Source organism: Drosophila simulans, chromosome X (genome assembly GCF_016746395.2).
Source record: "Drosophila simulans strain w501 chromosome X, Prin_Dsim_3.1, whole genome shotgun sequence".
Classification (NCBI taxonomy): domain Eukaryota; kingdom Metazoa; phylum Arthropoda; class Insecta; order Diptera; family Drosophilidae; genus Drosophila; species Drosophila simulans.
The window spans coordinates 3,891,032-3,915,141 of record NC_052525.2 but is presented as its reverse complement, the minus strand read 5'-3'; the positions used below and the strand labels follow the sequence as shown (position 1 = coordinate 3,915,141).

The 24,110-nt window shown below is 43.2% G+C and overlaps 2 protein-coding genes across 3 annotated transcripts; one reads left to right on the top strand and one right to left on the bottom strand.

Moving 5' to 3' along the window:
• Window positions 1-16,084: 16,084 nt before the first annotated feature.
• LOC6725072 (uncharacterized transmembrane protein DDB_G0289901) lies at window positions 16,085-21,036 on the bottom strand. Of its 2 annotated transcripts, XM_002106064.4 has the most exons (14): window positions 20,197-21,035; window positions 19,808-20,131; window positions 19,685-19,714; window positions 19,493-19,627; window positions 19,282-19,425; window positions 19,093-19,224; window positions 18,892-19,029; window positions 18,696-18,830; window positions 18,375-18,635; window positions 18,063-18,302; window positions 17,865-17,996; window positions 17,116-17,805; window positions 16,912-17,046; window positions 16,085-16,849 (listed from the first exon to the last, which is right to left on the bottom strand). In XM_002106064.4, the coding sequence occupies exons 1-14, from the start codon at window positions 20,981-20,983 to the stop codon at window positions 16,281-16,283; spliced, it is 3,852 nt and encodes a 1,283-aa protein (XP_002106100.2). In that variant the 5' UTR covers window positions 20,984-21,035; the 3' UTR covers window positions 16,085-16,280. The 2 variants fall into 2 exon arrangements, with proteins under 2 accessions (XP_002106100.2, XP_016038056.1); XM_016173395.3 differs by lacking the exons at window positions 18,892-19,029; window positions 19,093-19,224 and having other exon boundaries at window positions 20,197-21,036.
• Window positions 21,037-21,497: 461 nt separating this feature from the next.
• Window positions 21,498-22,375, top strand: LOC6725071 (Y' element ATP-dependent helicase YJL225C). The gene has a single exon (XM_002106063.4). It carries the CDS (start codon window positions 21,857-21,859, stop codon window positions 22,319-22,321), a length of 465 nt encoding a protein of 154 aa, XP_002106099.1. The 5' UTR covers window positions 21,498-21,856; the 3' UTR covers window positions 22,322-22,375.
• The last annotated feature ends 1,735 nt before the right edge of the window (window positions 22,376-24,110 follow it).

Below are 24,110 nucleotides of genomic sequence, written 5' to 3'. Positions count from 1 at the left end.
CGGATTGCGAGTCAACTTTCACTTCGATAGCCAAACATTGTAGCTATCGATTTACTAGATTTATTGGGGTGGCCGTCTTCTGAGAGTTTTCCCTGTCCCATAGATAATCATTGAGTGCGGAGCGACGAGGGGAAGGGGAAAGGGAAACACTATTATTATTATTATTTTCGAATTGCGATTATCAGGCGGCACTCCTCTGGGAACTGACTTTGCTCGAGGTCTGGACTTCAGCGGTCAGCTCTTGTAATTGCAGTGGACAAAAAGAAGAGCAAACTTTGTTTATCCTTTGGCCCAAAAGTTTCCTTTTCGGTCGGGGAAGCCCCCACACCGCTTTGATAGCCCAATTTCTTTCATTGCTGGCCACAGTTACAGTTCAGCGACTGGGGGGTCAATCTTGTTAATTTCAGCTCTGCGGATGAAGCAGACACTTGGGGGCCCCCCCCCCCAAAAAAAAAACGAACCCAAAAACTCAAGTCCCCACCCGATTGTATATATATATATATATATATTGTATTTTCCCTACCATTTGTCTGTCTGTCTGTCTGGCTACTTTTTGGGGTTATGCACGCATCGGGTGGCATTTTTTGGGGGTTCATTCTTCCGCTTTTGCGGCCAAGGGGAATGGGGCATCAGTCGTCCTGTAATCGCAATTAAGATAATCAAAAAAGTTTTGACAGTGGACTGTCAGACGTACGGAGGCTTCGTTTTTACTTTCGTGCCAGTCCGCAAAGTTCCACCGACCGCCTCACAGTTGAGCTTCTTTAACTTGAACTGGTTTTGGCCACATAGACAACAAAAAAATCGAATAAGGACCCTTCTTTGTAGAAATCCAATTTAAGATCACTTTTCGGTCAAATTTATCCTTTTTGGAATATATAATATATGTATATATATAATATCGAGCTTATCAAAGTCGAACTGTAGTTTTGTTTTCTATGTTCTTATATTGCCGCAGTTGTTGTTGATGCTTTTCCTCGCTTTCTTATTTTTTTCTTTCTTTTGGCCTCTGGCACGCCGCAATATATGCTGCAAGTTTTTGCTGCCATTTGGTACTGCGAGTCCAAGTGCAAGACCAAAATGATATCAACTTTTTGCTCTGGTCAAGACGGTTTGGTTTGGTTTGGTAAAGTTTTCAGGGTTGCCGGACTAGGGTTTTTGCCAATGCATACTTTGCGGCTATTATTTCAGGCCGCTTTTTTTTCTATTTCTTATTTGCTACATGGCCGAAGTTGACGTTGCGTTGAGAGGCCTGCAGCTGAAGGCAAAGTTTTATTGCCCAGGATGAACGGAAATTGGTTTCCAGTTTATGAAGATGATAGTTGTGGTGATGACGATGATGATGATGGAGCTGATGCTGGTGTACTTTCCAGCATTTCCTCAATATTTCTAATCCAATCACATCGGGCGCGGATTAAAGCAGGTGGAAATGGGCTCGGAAACGCGCATTTAGTTGCCCAAACAAAGCAACATCCGATGTGTGCGGATGTGTACGAGGATGTTAGCGGATGTTCCGAGTGCGGAACACAAAAAGGGAAAGTTGGAGGAGTGAACTGGAGGACTGGATGCTCTCGACCCAACGCAATGGGCCAATGGATACAGACAGACAGACGGCGAGACAGTCCACAGACACAGACAGAGACGAAAAAAAAGCCGAAAGTTTCGAATGTTTTGAGCGAAAACAGACAATCGAAAAGGTATCACATTGATTCCAACAAACAAAGTAACCGAAAATAAAAATCTAGTAGGTTACTTTTAAGATTTTCCTGAAGCGTTTCAAAAGATATGATATCTATATAAGACAATAAGGGTTGGATATACAGCAGCAGCACAACATCTCTCTTTAGGGGTCAGTCTGCACGTTTGCCGCATAATTTATGCAAACTAAAATTTCCACTTAAGCATTTCATTCCATCTCGGCGCAATCTTATCTACTCCGCCCAACCCGCATCCTCAACCGCCATTCGTCCCATTTCGCCAGCAATTAAATGGAACACAAATTTCCCGTCCAAAGTCCGGACTTGGGATTCCAGACGGACAATTCCGAGAGAGAGCAGACAGTACTTGGCATTATTTATGGCTTCCTTTTTGGCTCTTTGTTGCCTCGTTGTTTCTCGAGGAGTTTTCAGAATTGCGATTTGGCTGGAGACTCGGTTTGGTTTGGGATTGGGATTGGGATTGGGCTTGCAGAGTTGGCGGTTGTGGTTGAAAATGAGTGGAGGGTTAAGGGATGCACAATCTAAATTGCAATTAATAAGGACCCTCAGCATACACAACAAAAAACTTGCATACTTTCAAAAAAAAAAAAACAACGATTTACAAACAAAGGCATTACCAAATATGAATAAATGATAATTTTGTAAAAAATTTTGGTATTTGTAGCACATTTTAAACCTTATTTAATGCATATTTATATTTGATTATTATTATTATATTTATCTGTGTAAGGGAAACGGCTCAAACAAATCCAAAACGCATTGAGGCAAAGAAACCGCTTCGGTCAACACGATTTTTTCGGCTTCTTCAGCCGCTCGACTCGATGGCTCAATTCGCTTTCGTTTTCCACGCCATTCGACCGCTTTTCTTCATTTTTCCCCGCTTTTCCCGCTTACCATTGCCACTCTCGCTGGCAAACAAATTAAGCAAAGTTAATAACGAAATCTTGTTTTCAACATAAACAACAAATATGCAAATGACTTCATAACATTCAATGAGTGCACGAGACCGACTCCGAAAACATGCTGATGGAGCAGACAACTTCAGTGGGCGATGGGTGATGGGTGGTGGGTGGTGATTTCCCCGCATTTTCCGGACACCTCGTCCAAATATGTACTGTTAGCAACAGGCAAACGCAGAGAAAGGGATTTTTGGCCCTGATCAGTGCATAATTATCGAAACGAGAGCGAAAGGAAGCGCAATTTGCATAGATTTCAGACTTTAGATTCAGACTTTGGACCCTTCACAATGAGGGGTCATCTCAAGAGCAGAATCTGTTCACCATAACAAAGTCGAAAGTCGAAAGTCTGTTTGTTTGTTTGGCTTTGTCATCAGGGAAATGCGAATGATTGTTGTGGAATTACCGACTATAATTATGGGTGGAAAGACACAATACGAAAGTAGAGAGATGATTGCCTGCGTGGTTTTGCATTTTTTAATTAAATGTAACTTGAAAGCAATATGGAAGCCAATCGATAGCATATTAAATTGCAGCAGCAATTTTAAGCAACAGCTCACTGAATAATGACACACTATTTTTGATTGATAATCGAAATTCCTTTCTTTGATTCCACTTTCAGACACCATCGCCAGGACCAATAACCATTGATGGAAAACGGGGTATGTACGAGTATGCATTTTTTTAGCCGCACAAATATGAGAAAAATATTTATATTTGAGCTGATATTGTGATGCCACCCGAAGCACCTCAAATAATCCGGATTTAATCCAGGGGGCGGCTTTATCCCGGGGTCCACCGATCCCACCATACCCCCCGCGCCATTCACTCAGTCAAGTGTAAAATTAAAAAATGTCAGCAGGAAATTCCTTTGGCGGATGCTTCAATGTTGCGCATTTCGTGTCACACACAATTCCCTGATATCCTGGTACCGCACTACCATCATCATTTTGTTTTTGTTTTTTTTTTTTTTTGTTTTGTTCGGACAAAAGTTGAGGCAATTAGCAGGCGGATTTGGCAGGTGGCCAACAAAAGGAAACTCTTCAAATGTCCACTCGAATTTACGCATGAAGTGAGTCATTCTTCCGGGGCTCCCCACAAAAACCCAACCTGTCACGCCCGGCTGCTCAGGTAAAATCGTAAAAAAAACCCCTAAAAAGCCTCCATAAAGTAGCAAATCTCGGCTATTTGTCAGATTGTGCCTCGCTTCCCCATAGATTCCTATACTCTTGGCCAGTGTGACGAACAAAAAGGGCACTCGACACTAATGTCAAAATTCAATTGAAAATCGCATGGGGGAAGTGGAGGGGAGTCTGTTTGAGCAGCAAATGAAAACAAATAAAATTATGCAAATCGAGTTGAAAGTAAAAGCAGCCCCATATATACATATATATCTATCCATACGTACTCCAAGAAAGGGACTGCTGCGACTCCATGGGGATGATGACTATCTGGTCCGCATTCTTATCACATTACGTAACAGGCCGCAGACTTTGTGTCGAATAACGAAAAAAGAAAAAAAAGTCGTGGCCACTGCATTTTGGGGGTGGCATTTTGTTTTTGGGGGTTGGACATATATATACATATATATATATCCTATATGTCGGCTTACATGAGATCCAAGAGGGCCGATAGCTGCGGTTGTCTCCCTTCTTTGTTTTCCCATTTTAATTTCCACAAGATTTTCAAATGCAAATCATGTCAATCGACTGACGAGGGCAAAGGAAACGCATTCCTTATCGGATTCAAAAAACCACTTTAGCAACCCACAAACCTCTTATTATTGGAGCTTTAAGCGAATTATTGCTGTCGCTTGAGTCCCAAAAATCTGTAGTAATACCATAATAATATATATATGTAATCGGCATTGAAAATCATCATGGCAGCTTTAAGTGCAAAAGATTTTCCACATTGTTTAAGAAAAATAGAGCAATTACTTCAGTTTATTTTTATTCAAGACTTCTTTGTACTTAAATTTCAGATTGACTTTTGAGGTTGTTTCTTTATATTTCCAATCCTTTCAACCAATTGCTAGATGCTAAATACTAGAAAATGCACAGCGTGGCAAGTATGATTTATCGGAGCAATTCGCAGAGTTATTCGAGTAAATAGCAACAAATCCACTCAGCACCCTCATAATTTTCAATTTCTATGCCCCCCGAATATTAATATCGATTGTGGGGCATAGTAAACCGACATAAACATAACGCTTAGAATGGTAACAACAAATGGCGGGTTTTCCAAAAAATGAAACACATAACAATAAAAATTGTACGCCTCCTGGGGAATGGGAAGCCAGCTTCTGGGTGGTTTTTTTTCTGTTGCGTAATGCTATGTTGTTACCCCTTTTATATTGTCTTTTTTTGTTTGTGGAGCTCAGCCGCAGCAACCCCTTGTCATTTTAGACACAATTTAAGTAAGCGTAAAACTGCAAATTGCTCTCGGACACAGAATCCAGTTGAGTTCTGGGGGAGTGTGGCGCAATAAATTCAACTAGCACGCGCTGTCTTGAGTCTCCGGTTAATGCACTTGCCGATGCGGATGCGGATGTGGATGTATGTGCGGAGGCGGATGCGGATGTGGATGTGAACGGGAGTGTGGATGTGGGGTGGATGCTGACGACATTGTCTCATTGTCACGCTTTGCCAGACTCTGCATAATAAGATGACAAGGAGGCCGGCAAGCAAACGACAAACAAGAAGCACCACCCAAACCAGCAGCACTTACCATGGTACACAGAGAAAAAATACGAATACAATGAAAAAGTACCAGATTATCGAAAGATATTTAATATATTTGCAAATTTTCAGTATGGAAAGAACATGGGGGTCACCCGCTTTCACTTAAAACACCTATTTTCAACACCTATTTTTTTGTAACAGTGTAGTCTTGAACTTCAAGCTGAAAGTTGCGCCAGCATTGATGTTGCCAAGTCAACTTCCTTAGCCGAAAGTCAATTTATCATAATTTAAAATATATTTGACTAAGCTTAGTCAACCCAACCCTTGGCCATGCTGCCATCGAGGGTTCCCCCATTTGATGCCATTTTCCACCAGCAGTCGGCCACATTAAAGCTGCAACTCACGGACTCGGCCATCCGGATTCCAGCTTCAGCTCCAGCTCCAGCTCCCCACTTGTCCGTCTCGTCTGGTAATCGTATTAGTTGCACATTTTATAGTCCTGACAGGGCGCCAGTTTCACCCCAATTCCCCGCCAGCATTCGCTTTGTGCTGACATGGCCCGAACCCGAATAACAGTATATCGGTGGGCCGGGCCGATTGAAATCCATGCTTAACATGTTGTAATTGCAGTCGTCGAGTGCCGTCTGCCTCGGCCAATCCATGATTGGGATTAGTAACAGCCCACAGCAGTCTGAGTAATGGGTGGGCGCTAACAGAAAGACTATCTATCTTAAGAACAAAAAATCATACGAAATATATATAAACAAGTAATGCTTAGGCAAAAACTACTAAAGCAAAGGAAATGCCCCATGTAATCGCAAAAGGTAAAGGAAAAATACGTGGAAAACGATTGAAACTTTCGCTTCGCGATGGCCGTGTGGGTTAAACCCTTGATTTTGCCACCCGCGCAACTTTCTTCCCCAAGGCGACCGTCATTAATCTTGCGCAAAAAAGCAGCGAAAGGAGTAAACAAACTGAGCGAAAGATACCAAATACGGAAAGCATGAAATAAGAAACAAATAAATAAGAACAACAAGTAGGAGATGCTCTGGGAACAACTGTTTTTTCCGGGAATAAACAAGCGGAGCAAACAAAAACGAAATAAATTTAAATCTTCTTTACAAGCAAAATCTAATAAAAATCCATTTCATTTGATGGCCAGCGGCGGGCAAAAAAGAGAAGCGGCTGCTGCAGCAGTGGAAAACAGCAGCTGATGCGCCCGGAAAATGGATTACAGCAATTTGCTTTGTTGCACAAACAGCCGCTCGCAGCCCCCTTTCCCCCTTTCCCACGCTGTCTCCATTTGCCGGGATATATATAAATGCTGACACCAAAAGTCTCCGCTTAGCTGCATTTATTTGCAAGCGTTCAGTTCAGCTTATAGCCATACAGTTATGGTGCCCACTGGGCGTATACTTAATAATATGCCGATATAAGTATGCTACATAAAAAGTAATGATGGCCAAACAGTCGTATACTTAATGCAAGATATTAAGACTTGTGTGAAATGCATTTTCCAGGCAGTAAGAGAATGTTTCATATCACTTTCAAGTAAACCCGGAAATTCTAACTAGTTCTCTAACATATCCAAAACTACCAAGCAAAGCACGACACTGGCATGTCTCTCGGGGAATGCTGTCTTTGTGCTCGCCGTTGAACGCGAATTCCAGTCACTGGGCTAAGCAACTATCAATGGAGTTCCGAATTTACATAATCAAGAAATAATTATGCGACAGATACAGCAACAGCAGGCAGCCGCCAACCCAAGGGTGGATCTTCGGCGGGGACATGTCAAAAGTTGTGCCTGCCGCACATGTCGCCCCCCCAAGATGCCACAGAGATGCCCCACCCACCGACTAAAAGCACCCAGCTACAGGGTGGCATCAAGGACATAAACACACACACACACACACACTAATGGACAATTGACCCTCATCAGGAGCAGCAGCATGTGGTTACATCCTGTGTTCCGTTCCAGCCCACAAACGATGCCATTGTACATGACAATATGTGGCTGACCTCGTCGGGCCCGGTTCCCAATCCCCAATCCCCAATCCCCCTTTCCCAATCCCCAATCCCCAATTTTCCATACCTCGCTCCCTTCCCAGTAGAAACCCACTCAAAGGTTTGGCTTTTAAAGTGATTGCTGAACGGACGGGGTAGCCACACACTCAGCCACGCAAAAAGTGCAGGCGATGCTCAAGTGAAAAGGCAGCCATAAACATGCAAACTCAATTAAAACGATTTCTCATTAAGGGCATTCAACGTCGCTGTCTCACTCATCGATACACTCGAACAGACCCCCAAACCCCACTGTTCGAAAATCCCCTCCCCGGATCGCACTGTCCATTGGTGCACATAGAGAAAAACAATAGATAGTTGCATAGAGAAAGTGAAATTAGTGATTTGATATATATGTTCTTACTCTTTTGATAACCAAATATTTAGTTAACTGATCACTTACAAGTTTATCATTACATACATATTTGGAAGCTCTTAATTTCCTCTGTGTACTCACCCTTGTCCACCATGTCCCTCGTCTTTTGGTCAGTCTGGGGGATCCAACCATTACCCCAGTTGATGTCAGATTTCATTAATTATCGTTGCTAGAAGTCACCACCAAAACGGTTACGAGAGTTTGGGCGTTTATAAGGGGTACTGGATCTACCGCCAGGAGCCAAAACATTTATCCATCGCTCATTCAAGGCCCCCGGGTGATGGGAAGGGGGAGGCGGGGATGGGTAGCGCGGCAAATCAAATGGATAATTTACCTGACAGATTGGCTCAATTGTTTATATCGGGCCCTATAAATTGGATTTCCGATTTCCATAATTATCCAAAAGTGGAATGTGATACCTCGTTGAATTCGCAATAAAATTCCCTAGCATCTGTATTCAAGCCTGGAAACTTTAATTTTGTGCAATTTTTCGCAAAAAAATGATGAAAATCAAAAATGCGAAAATTGATCAAAAAATGTATTTCCAAAAATCTGCAATACAGTAATAGGGATAGTTAAATATGTATGTATGTATCTTTGCGACCATTTTTGGCCATGTTATTGTAAAAACCACTTTTAAAAATACCTAGTTTTTGCCAAATTATTTTTTTTGCCATTTTTCGATTAATTTCATCGATAGATTCAAACATTTGGTCGCATTTTGCTTAAGTAGCGCACAAGAAAAATTATAAAGTCATGGCTTCAGTTAGCACTACTTTCATAATTTATTTGTACTACATTGCAACTGCATTTCAGATCCATCTCCTAAGATAATCGACAACAATTTCGCGTTTCCGCCATTATTCCAGCATTTGGGAGTTTGGATGCTTTGGTGTTGCGGCAAACTTGGCAATTTTATGCTTCAATTTCCGCTTCCGGTTTGAGGGGCCACGGAGTTTTGCCGGAGCTCGTTGGCAATTGAGCTGCCGAAGAGACACACAAACAGACAGTCGATTGGGGGGGTAAATGGAGTTGGGGGTTTTCGGTAACAAAGCGATATCCGCCACATAAGCTGCAAGCTCGCGTACTCCTTATTTCCTTTTATTTTTCCGCTTGTTTTTCTTTTATTGCCAAACTGAATTCAGAAAGGGCGGTGGATTTGAACGCGGTAGGGGTTGATATAGATATACCTGAACCGCACCATAAAGCTACATATGCCCCTCTTCGCATTCCGCTTCTTCGCACAGCCCACAATGGGTTTTGTTTAGTTTTTACAACAGGCATTGCTGTCGACTTTAGTGACATTTGACATTTGATATGCCTTAATCAACTATAAAAGCTTGTCTCAGACGAAAGTCACGAGGGGTGGCTGCTGTTTTTTTTTTTTTCGTTGTTGTATGTACGCTTGGCTTTATTGGGGGCTAAAAGTTACGGGAGCCGCACATAAAAGTGATGCAACATGCAGCAACACGTGGCCATAAAATGGGAACACAGGTTCCTAAGTAAATTACATATATCAACTATTCAGGGAGCATGGATGCGATTTTTAGTCACGTAAACGCTCAGGTACATTGCTCGGGGGCTTCACTCGAATTTTTTTAAGGTTTTTCAAATCGAAATTAATTAATTTAAACACATTTTTATGTCGCCAATCAAATCAAGTTACCAAGCCCGATATCTCTTTTTATTTAAAAATGTTCTATATGGGATGAAAACTTACCATCCAGATCTTCCCATTTCTTTGACTATGCCGATTCCAATTAAATTGTTAAGTCGCCGCTAAGCTTCAATTAGCTAAACCCAAAGATGACAGGCGCTAAAAATAATTTCCAAAAGGCAAACACAAGTAGGCGAAACCAACGCTGTGAAAAACGAGAGAGAAAATTTTAATTATATTTGCAATTGCAATGCCATAAATTTACCAGCCCAACCACCACGCCCACCGCCCACCACAGGGAACGTGGCGACACCGAAATATGTGGCAAGTTATTTTAATATGCCACGAAAAAGTGTCGCAACTTCTCTTTCCGCCTTTGTGGGTGGATTGAGGCTAAGGAAAACCTTAAATTAAATTGCAATTTGTGGCTTAATTTATTTTTATCGCATACACAGCGCCACAGATATAGGCGAAAGCGCCCAGACTTAGAGGCTCTGCTGCCGCAATAGATACATATACCTACATACATACAAACATACATACTAGATGGCGGGAAAGTCGGGCGGAAAATGGTTTGGAGTGGTAGGTGGCAAATGGAAAAGGCGGCAGTGCGGCGATAGCTAAGCACCTGGGCTCTGCTGGGAGCGATGCTATTATTGGAATTTTAATTTCCCCATTTTAAAGCGCATCACTCGAGGACTGAGCAAAGCCCATTTCCGCCTCCCGCCGAATATCCAGATACCCAGATATTCCGGTGCCCAGCCAAGCATTTCGCCCTACACAAATACAGTGCCTAACGCACACACTGTCATACACGTGTGTGTGTGTACATGATGCACTGGGAATAATTTGTACGTATGATAATGAATTGATAATGCATACCATCAAGTTACAGTATTTTGCCATGTTTATAGCTTAGATCTATTACATTGTTATTTTGAAACGTTCTTCATATTCACTGAAATATTTGGTAAATGTATTTCAATTTGTTTCATAGGTGTACGTTGCGTGCACTGAGTGCTACGTTTCACTTTGTTTTTGCCGCACTGCTTTCCGGTGTTTTTTTTTTTTTGTTTTGTTTTAGCCACCACCACCGCCGTTTCTGGTTTTTGGTGTGCAATTTCACGCGAAGTTTGCAGCGCATCAATCAAAGCTGACAGCCGCTTCTCTTTCACATATCTCCTGCAAATCCGCCCGACCCCCAAAAAACCAAACCCACATCGTCTAGTCTCAAAACCCCGGTATCCCCAAAAACACAAAAAAAAGTTTTAAAAAAATAGAAAATCAAAAACGATCCTGACGTTTAGCTAAGCGCCGTGAAAGGCCTTGACTATGTATCGGATGTGTCCCATTTCCAGGGATGTATCTTGTCCGCAACGGAAGACTGGTTACATACGACTTGGGCTTAAAGTTCGCGTATGAATATATTAAGGATTATGAATATATTCAGAAAACAATATGAAATTAAGAGCTTGAAAAAGTTATACATGTGATTTGCTGATAACAGCTACAATCTACAATCTAACAGAATCTATCAAATTAAAAATACCATATTGGAAATCCTTAAAATGCATAGGATTTATCTGCTTATATGGAGTCGTTGATATTCAGGTTCCAGGCTGGGTTCATCCGCATCCGTATGCATAATCGGCGGCTTCCGGTTACATCCTGCCACCGAAGGACATCCTCCCCAAGTCGGATTCCGGCGGGGAAGTCGCACAGACACGGCGACACCTTTGTGGCGTATCAAACGGAACTATGCGGAACGAACACGTGAAAATGCGTGGCACAAAGGATACACCGGTCCTGCCGAGCAAAAAAGTAACAACACAATGTCAGGGGACAATAACTTCATCCAGGATGAGAAAGGAGCTCCGAGGTGGCAGACACCAGTGAGCAGGGGTTGTATTTTGTAATTTGATCCGGGGGGGTGGTTGTGGTTATTCCTTTTGTTGCACGGGGGCGATGGGTGGCGTAATAGGCGTAAACCGGAAGTTAAGTGTAAAAATAATAATAAAGGTGTGTGTCTATACGTATCTTCCTGCATTCTTTCTGGGCCATTGTATAGCGCCCCCAATAAGGGATTCATCCTCCCATCCCCACCGTTTTCGTCCCATTTCCGACTTTTCTACTTTATATATTTTGTTGCCTTTAGCTTTTTAAAGCTTTGAATAATAATAAATACAAATTTTTTGGCTCACATATTTTGTTACATTTGTACGTATAAAAGCAAATTGGAAACGCATTCTATTTAAAGAATTTATACGAAGAAACTTATATTCAAACGAAAAACATTTAATTATAATATAATGGGTATATTTTTCAAATGTGTAAGCTAATAAGCTTTGCTCTGCCTGAAGGAAAGAATGTTTTCATGGCAAAATGCCATGTACCTTTTTTAGTTTTCATATTGTTTTCACTTTCTGACAGGGAGGAGGCAGTCAAAACGGAATCCCGCCTCTGACAGCTTGAAATGTAGGGGAAAATAGAAAACACGGGGGAAAATGTAAGGGAAATTGAAAGAGAAGGTTTTTTGGGGAAGGCAAGCAATTTGTGTTTACGCTTTTTAATTTTTGCTTTATTGTGCGCAATTTATGTTCCAACCCGTACGAGTGTGTGAATAGCAGTAAAGCCAAGGAGAGAAATTTCATGGGGCACACGTCAGCCTTCGCCTTACACCCTTCTCCTCTTGCCCCTTTTCCTGCTTTTCACCTATAAGCTTAAACCTTGGGCCATTCCCACTCCCCCCCTTCAAAAAATGCTTGCCTTTGCTCTGGCTCTTGGTTTTGTTCGTTCTGGATTTCATTAGATTTATTTGGATGTAAAGCTCGGGCACTCAAGGAAAAAATAAATGGCATTGCTCAGTTTGGCGGTTAGAACGCATCAAAAGTTTTAAATACCTAAATACTTTACCAGAAATCATGTGACCGTATGAAATTATGAATATGACTGTGGTTCAATGTGACAATGTGATAGATGCAAGGCAAACTGGGGAAATATCAGCTCCGCGAAGTCTTTGTGTAACTTCTATAGAAATGATTATTAAAAAAAATGCTAATCAGCCCCAAAAATGAACCAATGACCACGCCCATTTTCCAACGCCTAGCACATCCTGCCTGACTCATCAAAGACACATGTGCTCCAGCCCTTCAAAAACCCGAAAATAAAATCCACAGCAAGGACATGGTAAAAAAAATTGAAACTCACAAGAAAAAAACACAAATTACGACCTATTTTTCGGGTTTCCCGCTACAACAAACACAAAAAATGGGGCGTATCTTGGGGTTGAGCGAGTGTTCGCATAAGGAAAGTCTATAAAAATCCACAAATAAAATGTCATTTGCCTGGAACGTGCCTGGCATCTACTTATAAACTAAATTAAGGATAACATTTGAAAAATTTGCACAAAATAAAATCCAGCCAAAAGGATCCAGAGAATAGAACAGAGCAGAACAGGACACGAGTCGCGGACACGATGTCCTGAATGCTTAAGTTGAAAATGTTTCTTACCCTAAAAGCACTGGCACACATACATACATACCACACACACATATAATGTAGATGAAGAACGGGAAGACGGAGCATATAAAGGCGAAGAAAAGAAATAGAAGCTGAGCGAAATAGAAAATACACACAATAATTTAAATTGCTTTACAATGAAACCCTAAAATGTCAATAGAGCGGCGCGCTATTTGCCTTTCCTATTTATTCCGCCCCCTCGACAGTGCGACTTCTTAGTATGCAAAGTGCCGTCCTCGCAGATCCCTCCCCACCAACCGCCCCAGTCCTGGCCAGTCCCCCCAGGAAACACCCCCCTCATTGACACTTTGTTGGCTTTTTCATTTTTTTCATTTCACTTGCCAGTGGACGACGCATTGAAATAAAGTGGATAATAACGGTAGAAGGGGCCAAGATCCACATACATAAATATATGTATGTGCATTTGTGCGTTGATACCAAGGCTATTGCTAAAATATTATTCTTTAAAGTGCCTATCCATTTGATTTTACCAAATGAAGCATCTGGCTGATGGGCATTTCGCACTTCCTCTGTGGGCCAAATATCCATTTACGGCCAAACATGCGATATGTGTCCTGGGCACACTTTTATTTTCCAATTTCTCGTTGCTTGGCTTGGCTCGCTGTAAATCCGAAATCCAATTGCAGATGAGAGCGACCACACAATGTCGGCACGTACGCGTTGTGCTAAATATTTCAACGCGATTCAACAAACTACTCACTTAGCTGGCTAAAAAGAAGTGTCTCTCCTCTGCACTACCCTGCACTCCGCTAGAATCCAAAGTGAAAGCCAAAGCCAAAAAGCAAAGCACCGGGCATGACCCACAAGCATTTGCACTGCATTTAAAAAACATTTGCGGTTTTTACGCTTAATCATCGTCAGCGGGCGGTGGCTTTCACACGGGGGCGTGGTGTATCTATACATATATCCCCCACAGCCGACATCATTTCCTAGCTTGGAATTCCCAGCACGCTTGTATATATTAATAAAAATGCATTAGTTCACATTTATTTTCGACATAAAACGTGTAAAAGTAAGCAAGCCAGTCAGCCCGACAGCCAGACAGCCAGAGTTAGACATAAAGTGGGGGGAGGGTGTGGGGATGGTGGCTGGGGCAGACGAGCCGAGGGGATCCCGAGGGGCAGCTTGTAGAAGATTTCACTCACCTAGAGACAGCGGAAATATGGGGCGGGATCGACCCAGTGGACGGTGGCTGCACAGAGAGAAAATATGAAGCAGAATGGCTTGGAACATGTTTCACAACAGATTGAAATAAAAGAACTGAAACCAAGTGATAACTTCATAAGTTAACTATGAGTTACGATAAGATAGAATATTCTTATAGCTAACATCTAGAGAGAATATAGATATATGCCTCTTTTATTTCTCTGTGGCCCCTGCTACTCATTTAAAGCTCGGCGACTTTTCCTTTTATTTCAACGCTTGAAAGCAAAATAATGTACACGACAACACCAACCCCCCTGGCACTCGCATTTCCACCCACACCACCCACCAACCCCGCTACCTCCGCAGACAGCCAACCTGTGCACTTTCGCTCTCGGTGTATCTCTACGCCGGTCGTAAATTTTAGATATTCGCAGCACGTGCAAATTATGTACAATAATAAAAGGCAACGGCGGAAAGAAGAATAATCCAGAGCGAAAGTAAGACGAGAATGGGCGCAACTGTTGTGCGGAACTTGTAACTTGTACGGCCGTGCAACATCCACTCCACACCCCCCGCCCTTGCAACTGTCTGTCTGTCTGTCGGACTGACTGACAAGTACATAAAACATGTCTGCGCCTAACAGTCTGCTGCATTTTCAATGCCCAATGCCCCGTGCTGGCTATCGATTGTCTCGCTTTCCCACTGAAGTCTGGAGGAGAAGGGGTTGGGTTTCGCCACCAACACAAGCAGGCAACAAGTGTTGGAAAGTTTGTATAAACTTCATGGACTAAATTTAGCAAGAAGAAAAAGATAGGCTTAGCGCACTATTTTTCACATTTAAAAGTGCCGAAAGGTGACCCATAAGAAGTTTCTCTAATATTCCACTAAGTTGGTCTAAGTTATGATCCTAAAAAGTGGTTTAAAACACATAGCATTGGCATTCAGAGTACGAGCTTAACGGCGCTTTCAAATTCGAATAAATAATTTAGTAAGAAAAATCCAGTTCGCAACCAAAATAAGACGTTGAGGTGTGGTTTAAGTGGGCCATACTTTACTGGCTAACCGCTTTTGAGCAGTGGATTGACCTCCCCGAATGGCCATTTGCCGTCTTGAGGTTCTTCCTCAGGTGCCGACAATCATTGGCAGCAACTAAATTGCGTCCCCGAGGTGTTGCATAATATTTAACACCCAACAAACCCACTGATGGTTATCATTAGCAGCCCAAAAAGATACTTTATCTACCATCCACGGAAGGGAAAACTTTTCCCGCATTTTGTGTCAACCCCGTAGGCTTGTTTTTTTGCTGTAAATTTTATAATTGCTTCAATATTTCGCTCTTCCGCAGTTGTCGTGCTGCGGCAGCGCTTTTTGTGTTTGCCACACGTTTCATAGCCATAACAAATTACTTAGGTCATCAATTATGAGGTGAGACACTCGCACCTCAAGCGCCGACATCGCTCTTGAATGGTTTTGTTTCTGTTTCTGGGTTCTGGGTTCTCTGGTCTTTGGACTCTGGGCTCTGGGTTGTCTGTGCTGCGTTCTGTTTCTGGTTGTTGGTGATGCTTTTATTGCTTTCATTATGATTTCATGCGGCATGAGGCATGAGGCACGTTCCGGATGGCTTTTCCCCCCGGAAAATGCCCCAATTTCCACCGGTTGACGACCATTTGTCTAACTTCAGAGGTTTGGGCATTTTGATGCGGCGCTCGTCTGTGGGTGGTCTTTGTTAATAATGTTATCTTTTATTTATAAAGCGTAACTTTTTGTTTTCGTTTAAACTTTCCTCCTGTTGCGGGGGTAAATGTAATTGCATTTGGTGTTTGAATAAAGTGCCAAAAAATTGTACCTAAAGCGACATGGCTTAGGTAAATAATTTGGATTTTTGAAGTAATAATTTATGATCTCATAAAGTGATTTGTTTAATCCCCCATTTTCACGAAACAACACTTTAATTATCGATTCAACTTTTAAAATATATTTCAAATAAATTAAACAACCTTAGAAAGCTTAGAAAGTAGACAAAATAAATAAATGCCCAAAGGCAGGGAGGCTGGCAGAGCCACGCATAACAAGATTGAGTACCTGTGCAGCCGGTGGTTTCGGTGGTTCTCTCGGTTTCGGTGGTGGTGGCGGTGCACGCTTGCTGATTTAGGGCTTGTAGACGAAGGCACCACCGCAGTTCTTGTAGCACAAGTAGCTGGGACGGGTGCGCCACTTGCGGCAGTATCTGCGATAGCAGTTGTTGGGACTGGGCGATGGTGGGCGCTTGGTGGGTGGCTGATCGGTGGGTGGCCTGTTGGTGGGTGGCTCATTGGTAGGAGGCTGATGGGTGGGAGGCTGAACGGTGGGTGGCTGGACGGTGGGTGGCTGATTGGTAGGAGGCTGAACGGTGGGTGGCTGGACGGTGGGTGGCTGATGAGTGGGAGGCTGAACGGTGGGTGGCTCATTGGTGGGTGGCCCGTAAGTGGGTGGCTCAGTGGGAGGCTGAGTAGGTGGCTGAGTGGGAGGCTGCGTTGGTGGCTCAGTTGGCGGTTCAGTTGGGGGCTCAGTGGGTGGACTTGTGATGGGTTTAACTGTAGTGGTCTTGCCGCTGCAGTCGTTGGCCACATTGGTGATCAAGTGGCTCAGCAAATCAACCACAAGCAACACGCTCAAATCCACATCAACCAGTTGTACCACATCGTTGTTATTGCCAATGATCTCTGTGTTGGGTCCAGCTGAGAACGGGGTAAAATCATTCAGTAAATAATTACAGATCATCGCGACTATCTTCACTTACAGTTAAGCTGGTTGCAAACACCTCCACTACCGCGGATTATGTTGAGAACGTCGAGGAAGGCCAACACCCACAGATCAACGTTGATCAGCTTGACAATACGATTATTGTCACCAATAACCACAGTCTTGGGACCCTCTGCAAGAGTAACAAAATGAGGGTTAGAGGATGTTCCAATTACGCACTTGTTTAACCATTTAAACTTACTGTTGGCTGAGTTTCCGATTAGTCCTGTCACTCCCAGAAGGTTAGTTATGCTGCTCAAAATGGGAATGTCGGCAAGGACCAATCCATTGACATCCACCAGTCGAACGATGTTGTTGTTGTTGCCAGTGATCAAAGTATTAGGACCGCTGGTAGCATTGTTTCCGATTATAGAAGAGGAACCGTTTGAAGAGGAACTACCTCCACCTCCCAAAAGGTTGGTTACGCCGCCTAGAGGACTCGAAGAGCCAGAAGAGCCGCCAGTCACGCCACCAAGAACTCCGCCAACCAGGCCGCCGACAACAGGCTCCACTGTGTTCAGGACACCTCCGAGAACGGGCTCCACTGTGTTCAGGACTCCACCAAGAACGGGTCCCACTGTTTGAACAACGCCGCCGACAACTCCACCAACAGCGGGAACCACGCCGCCAAGGACACCACCAAGTAGGCCATCTGATGAGGATCCTGAGCCACCTGTTAGTCCACCCAAAAGACCCGAAGAGGAGGATCCGCTTCCAGAAGATCCACTGCTGGATCCGCTTCCAGAAGATCCACTGCTGGATCCGCTTCCAGAAGATTTACCGGCATTGGTGATGCTGCTGAGCGCCGAAACAGCCGCCAAAACAGGGACATTGGCATCTACAACCTTTGTTACCGAATTGCCATCACCTCTAATAAGTACATTGGGTTTTTCTAAAACATGGGAGGCCAATTAGTTTTTGCACAACCACTTTTCGAAGTAGTGTACTTACGATTCAGATTATTGGCAAAGCTAGCTCCAGTTATTTGGCTAAGGACCGGGACATTAGCCAATGCATCAACGTTGGCATCAACGACCTTGGTAACTTGGTTGTTATTTCCAACAATATCAACACTGGGGTCGACTATAACAAAAGTAATTTCAAGTTCATAGGTGACTCTCTATGGGCAAAAGAAACGCGTCAACTTACTGTTTGCATTATTTCCCACTGAGGCGCCACTTGAAGAACCATTCGAAGAACCAGTGGAAGTAACGCCTGAAGAACCAGAGGAAGAACCAGTGGAGGAACCAGAGGAAGTACCAGTCGAGGAACCAGTGGAAGAGCCCTGATTAATGATACTTAAAACCGGAGCGGCCAAGGAGACCGGCAGACCAAGATCGAGCAGTTTGAAAAGGAAATTCTTATTTCCATTTATGGTATCGCCCTTAACTAAAATGATAGATTTGATGTAGTCGTATGAACACACAATGAAGAAATTATAAAAGATGAAAGGTAGCTTACCATTCACATTGTTGCCAATTACGGACGAGCCAGATGAACTCGGAGTGCCAGAGGAGGAAACTGTGGAACCCGAACCTGAAGAGCCAGAAGAGCCCGACGACCCAGAAGATCCGGAACTAGTGGATGGACTCGAAGAGGAGGAACCAGAGGTGCTGGAACTTTCACTGGTCAAAATTGGAGCATTCGCTAGAACCGGAATTCTAGCGCCCACCAACCGGGTAAACGTGTTTCCTGTTCCGTTGATCACCACATCAGATCCCTCTGCAAAAAAGTCAGAAGTTTTATATACAAAATATAGACCTCATCACGATTCGAACTTACGATTCAAAGTGTTGCCGGTGAAACCAGATCCGGCAATGTTACTCAACACTGGCAGAGAAGCACCCACTGGAACATTGGCGTTAATGAGATCATTGACCGTGTTGGAATTGCCAATTTCTTGAACTGATGGTGCCACTGTAAATATACAATTAAAATGTTGTAAGTCTGGCAATTGGTCCAAGTGGGGTAAACTCACAGTTGAAATTGTTTCCCACACCAGATGAACTTCCCGATGAGTCAGTCAAAACTGGAGCATTCGCTAGAACAGGAATTCCAGCGCCCACCAAACGGTTAAAATTATTTTGTGTTCCCTGGATCACCACATCAGATCCCTCTGCAAAGACAATATAGGTATTTAATAATCAAATGTTGAAATATAGACTGTAAAACTACTTACGATTCAGGGTGTTGCCGGATCCAGATCCGTCTATGTTACTCAACACAGGAAGAGAAGCTCCAACGGGCACATTGGCGTTAATGAGATCATTGACCGTGTTGAAATTTCCAGTTTCTTGCACTGATGGTGCCACTAAAATAGTATACAATTGTAAAAATCTGCGTATTGGAAAAGATGAGGAAAACTCACAGTTGAAATTGTTACCCACGCCCGAAGAGCCGCTTCCACTCTTTACATTAGCCAAAACTGGAACATTGGCTAGAACGGGAATCTTGGCACCCACTAGGCGGTTGAAATTGTTTGAGTCTCCATCAAGGATTACATCAGAGCCCTCTGAAATATAGAAAGTATAAAAGATTAAGTTTGTACGGAAATATGCATTAATAACTCCAATACTAACGGTTGAGGGTGTTGCCGGTAAGACTGGACCCATCAATGTTGCTCAACACTGGGAGATTAGCTCCAACGGGCACATTGGCATTAACAAGATCGTTGACTGTATTCAGATTTCCGATTTCCTGCACTGAAGGGGCCACTATAAATGGAAATAAAGTTAGTAAGCCCGTTTATAGAATACATGCGACAAACTTACGATTAAAATCATTACCCGCGCCAGAATCCACTGGAAAAATTTAAATGAAATATTAGGGTTTGAAAAAGGTAAAGAAGAAAAAGAGAACTCCTTTCAAAGGATTAATACTTGTATTTTACTTACGAATGGCTCGCTTGGCCGCTGTCTTTTGGTCAACCTTGGACTTCCAGTCTGGGAAATCGCCACCATTGATGCTGTTGAGCGCTGCGGCATTGGTCATTTCAGCGCTGGAGGAGTTGACGATAGTGCGATCGAGGGCGGTCATCAGGCCCATTAGCACCACTTTGTCCACGCCCATTGCCAGCAGGCGGACGATCCAGCTTTCGGGGGTGGCGGAGCACAAGCCGCTGATCTTACCCTCGGCAATGGTCGATAGACTGTCCAAAAGGGATACGGATAGCATGCTGAAAGCGTTCACTTGCAACAAGCTGACGCTGTCGGGACCCACTGCAAGGATAAGGAATTAATTGAATACAAACTTATACTAGGTGTCCTGCTCGCCGGATACTTACTCTCTCGCAAATTCCTGATGATTTTGTGGGCCTCGCCGCCCGAGGCTCCGCACAACTGCAGCAGGTTATTAAGGATGGAGCTCAGTTCTTTGATGTTGCGTGCCTGCAGGAACTTCAGCACCGAATTGCGGTCGTCCTTGACCACGCCCACACGACGGGCGGTGCGAAGGCCCGAGCCCTCAGCCTGCTGATGGTCATCCTGAACGATCGTGTTCTGCTGCCTCTGGCGGAAGTGGGTGCTCTTGATCACCTGGCTCACCTCATCCTTGGCGCACTCGATGCCGTTGAAGAAGCAGAGAGCCAAAAAGGATTTGAGTGTCAGGGTCAGGCTGTTTCGGTCCTGCGACTGATCGATGTCCTGGATGATCCTTCCACAAGTGGCGTTATCACGAGCTCCAATCAAGATATCAATGATTACATCCATGCCAATGTGCAGGAACACATTGTTGGCCTTCGTATCCTTGTCCTGCTCGGTGCGCAGCGATTTCATGGTGGATTCTTGGGAGGAGGTCAACTTGGCACCTCGTGCCTGCATGCTGGCCAAAAGCAAATCGGCCAGATCCTTGGAGGCCAATCGTCCAATGTTTGTCACTCGCTGAGTCCTTGGGGTCGTTGTTTCAGTAGTAGTTGTGGTCACATCGGTGGTTCCATTGCTAGTTTCCGTTTTCAAAAGCAGCGAGGCCAGTGTGCTCGATGAAAATCCAACCGGGGATCGCTTCGTGGGCTTGGCATCGTGGGGCACCAGAAAGCAGGTGGACAGGAGTAGGAACAAATGAAGGCGCCACATCTCGATGGTTGTTGCCGCTAACTTGAGTTGATGGTGATTGATAGACTACGCTGCTCTTCCCAGCTCTTTTATACGACTTTTGCCGGCTTATCGCCATCAAGCCCAGTGAGATTATCTCACTGGCATGCTGTAAAACGTGCCTTCCCAACATCAATATCGTTGTCGATACGCTTGCAGAATTCTTTCGGCATGCTCCGCACCGATCTTCTGCTTATCTTTTGCGGCCAATGAGTGGGTGCTGATCAGTTGGATATTCGACTTGAGGAAATCGGGTTTAAAGCCATGTGCTTCCAAGATTACCATCGATTTGGATTTGGGCATCTGCACGGGTTGTAAGCTTAAATCAGTTAGCTGTTACATTAGTCCAAAGCAGCTTCTGTTTAGTTCTCTTAGGAGAAATTGTTTAAAGATTGCATTGCAAATTCCAAAACTTTATAAAACATATTATATATTCCTTAATGTATAAAGTTTCAAGTGTTTAAGTATTTCACTCAATAAATAATTACGCTAAACTCAATTTATAACTTCATAAGCTTAATGACCCACATTTCTTGAGACTAAACATTGTTTACTATGTGTGTTCATTCATAGCTTTGCGTTTTTCATTGACTACAAAAACCACAAAAGCACTGATGATTAACACCAGCAAATATCTTCAAGGAATGTTTGGAAGCCAAGTTTAATTGTTAGATTAGCCAGTGACCCAGCTGGTCGAAAATCCAAAGAACTATCATATTTTTTGGCGCTGTTAGCACGTAACCCCAACTGCCCCGAAATTTCCGCATAGCGATACCTGTAGTAGTATAAATGCTTAAAAGCTGACAGCTAAATTGTGCAGTGCCTAAAGAACTTAGAACAATTAACTTGATCGAAATGACAGCCTTCAATCGGGATCACCACTTTGCGCTTCTATGGATCGTTGCCCTCGTGGGAAGTAGCTGTATTTTGGAATTTTCCGAGGCCCAAACCTTCACAGCCGAGGATCGTAGCTCTATACAGAAATTCATGGATTCTTTGCTGAACTTCCTGGAACTGGAAGTAAGTAATATAACAACCACATTGCCGCCAACTTCGAATGGCACTACCTTGGAGACCACTACTCTGGCGGCACCTGGAAATTCCACAGAAGTGACCACAGAGGTTTCGCAAACATCCACTAACTCCACATCGAGTGCCTTGGATACGACCACGAGCAGTTTGAATGCCACAGCGGTGGATAGCGAAAATACAACCGCAACAACCACAACCACCGAAGCAAATCCAACTACGATGAGGCGCAGGATTTGCTTCAAGCGTTTCTGCTACAAGTTTAGCAACGACAAGGGTTACATAGTTTAGATCGAATAAACGTTAAACGTATTGATAATAAAAAGTATAATTTCTTGAAATTAATGGGTAAACGCAATATCAATACTTCAAGTTAAAAGCCAATGATGAAGGAATCAATTAGTAACGTTTTGATGTCCTTGTGGCATTCGGGCATAAACTATGTGATTGAAGGACCATTATTGTTTTGTAGCTGTAAGTCAAAATGCCTGCAGCGTTTGGAAAATTATTTACGTTCGTGTGTGTTTTTTGGATGTGTGGAATGAGGAAGTGTTTCGCCTTTTTGTTCAAAAGTTGAAGTCTCCTTTCGGCCGCCAGAGGCCTTAACAAATTATTTCAATTAAAAGTTTTTGAGCAAAGCACTTAATGCCAACACAAGTTGGGGCGTTTATGTGCGCAAATCTTAATTGTGCCAAAAACACAGGCTATAAATTCAGTATCTCAACCAGCGGATGTATGTATGTACATACATATATGTACATATATAACCCAAACTGACAGCGAAAGCCTATTGGCAGAAGCTTTGTGGCTTTTCATTGAGTCGTAAACAAATGGAATTTAATTCGTGCAAAGATTTACTTGAATTTGTTGTGCAAATAGTTGAATCTGAATGATGTCAACGATGTGCCGCAGCATCCACAGTTGGATTCCCCTTTCTCCATTTCGATATTTGCAACTGCAACTGCGACTGTGGCAGTGGCAGTGGCATTGGTCGTACGAAATGGCCAAATGAAACGAAGCCGCAAATATGCCTGACTGTTGCACCCTGGACGGTCTCGAAATTCTAATCAAATGGGCGCAGTAATCTGCAACGAAAATATTTACGCTTTATATATGATCCAAAATGATAGTCGGCAGCCACATGCGTTGCAAGTCTATAAGGCATGATTGAATCAAAACAGTTCTTAGAAAAGAAATGACCATATACATTGTAGAATTTCATTTGGGTTTAGGCTTAAATGGTCTACAAGAGTACTTGGAATCATACTTTGTGCACGTAGAACTTTCAATGCTAACAGAAATTATTAGTAATATAGCGATTTGGTAATCAACCTAGTTATATTGGCCCTCAAAGGCACTGATATATATGTTTTCTTGTCCGTGGCTTTGAATCCCCGTCTGTGGGTGGGTGTGCGTGTGTATGTGGGTGGGTGTGCCCTTTGGCTATCCTGTGAACTTTGTTGTTGGCTTCGTAGCGCCACGTGCCAGTGTCATTTAATTACTGACTATATTGTTATTATTATTTACCCCCATATGCGGACTTATATATGTGTGTATGTATGCGTGTCAACAACTTAACGAAGTTATCACACACAGAGCCAAGGAGACAGAGAGGGAAAAGTGTTGTAGCGAGAGGGGGAGGGGGACAGACGCACACCATGGCAGCGGATTATGCGACCGCCGCGTGAAGCACTTTAAATTAGTTTCGTTGCATAAACAAGAAGCAACAGCCTCTACTTAAAATGCTGCCAATTTGGCTATTTTAAATATATTATTTTACTTTCAAGAAGTTTTTTCCTATTATCAAGCTATTATGGAGTTATTTAGGAGAGTGGTATTTTTGAATTTATCACTACTTTCTAACAAATGCAATCTAAAGAGCTTTCGTTGACAGCAATGAGAGCTATAAACAATGCATTGTTTTAAATTCCAAATAATATGCTTAACCATTCTGCCAGGCTCACGTAGTGGAAAACGAATAGCAGTTTGACTACTTTTGACAGTTTCGTTGACATCACTATTCCTGATGGGATAAGGGTTGGCTTTGGCTGGTGGGTGGGCATTCATACATATACATATG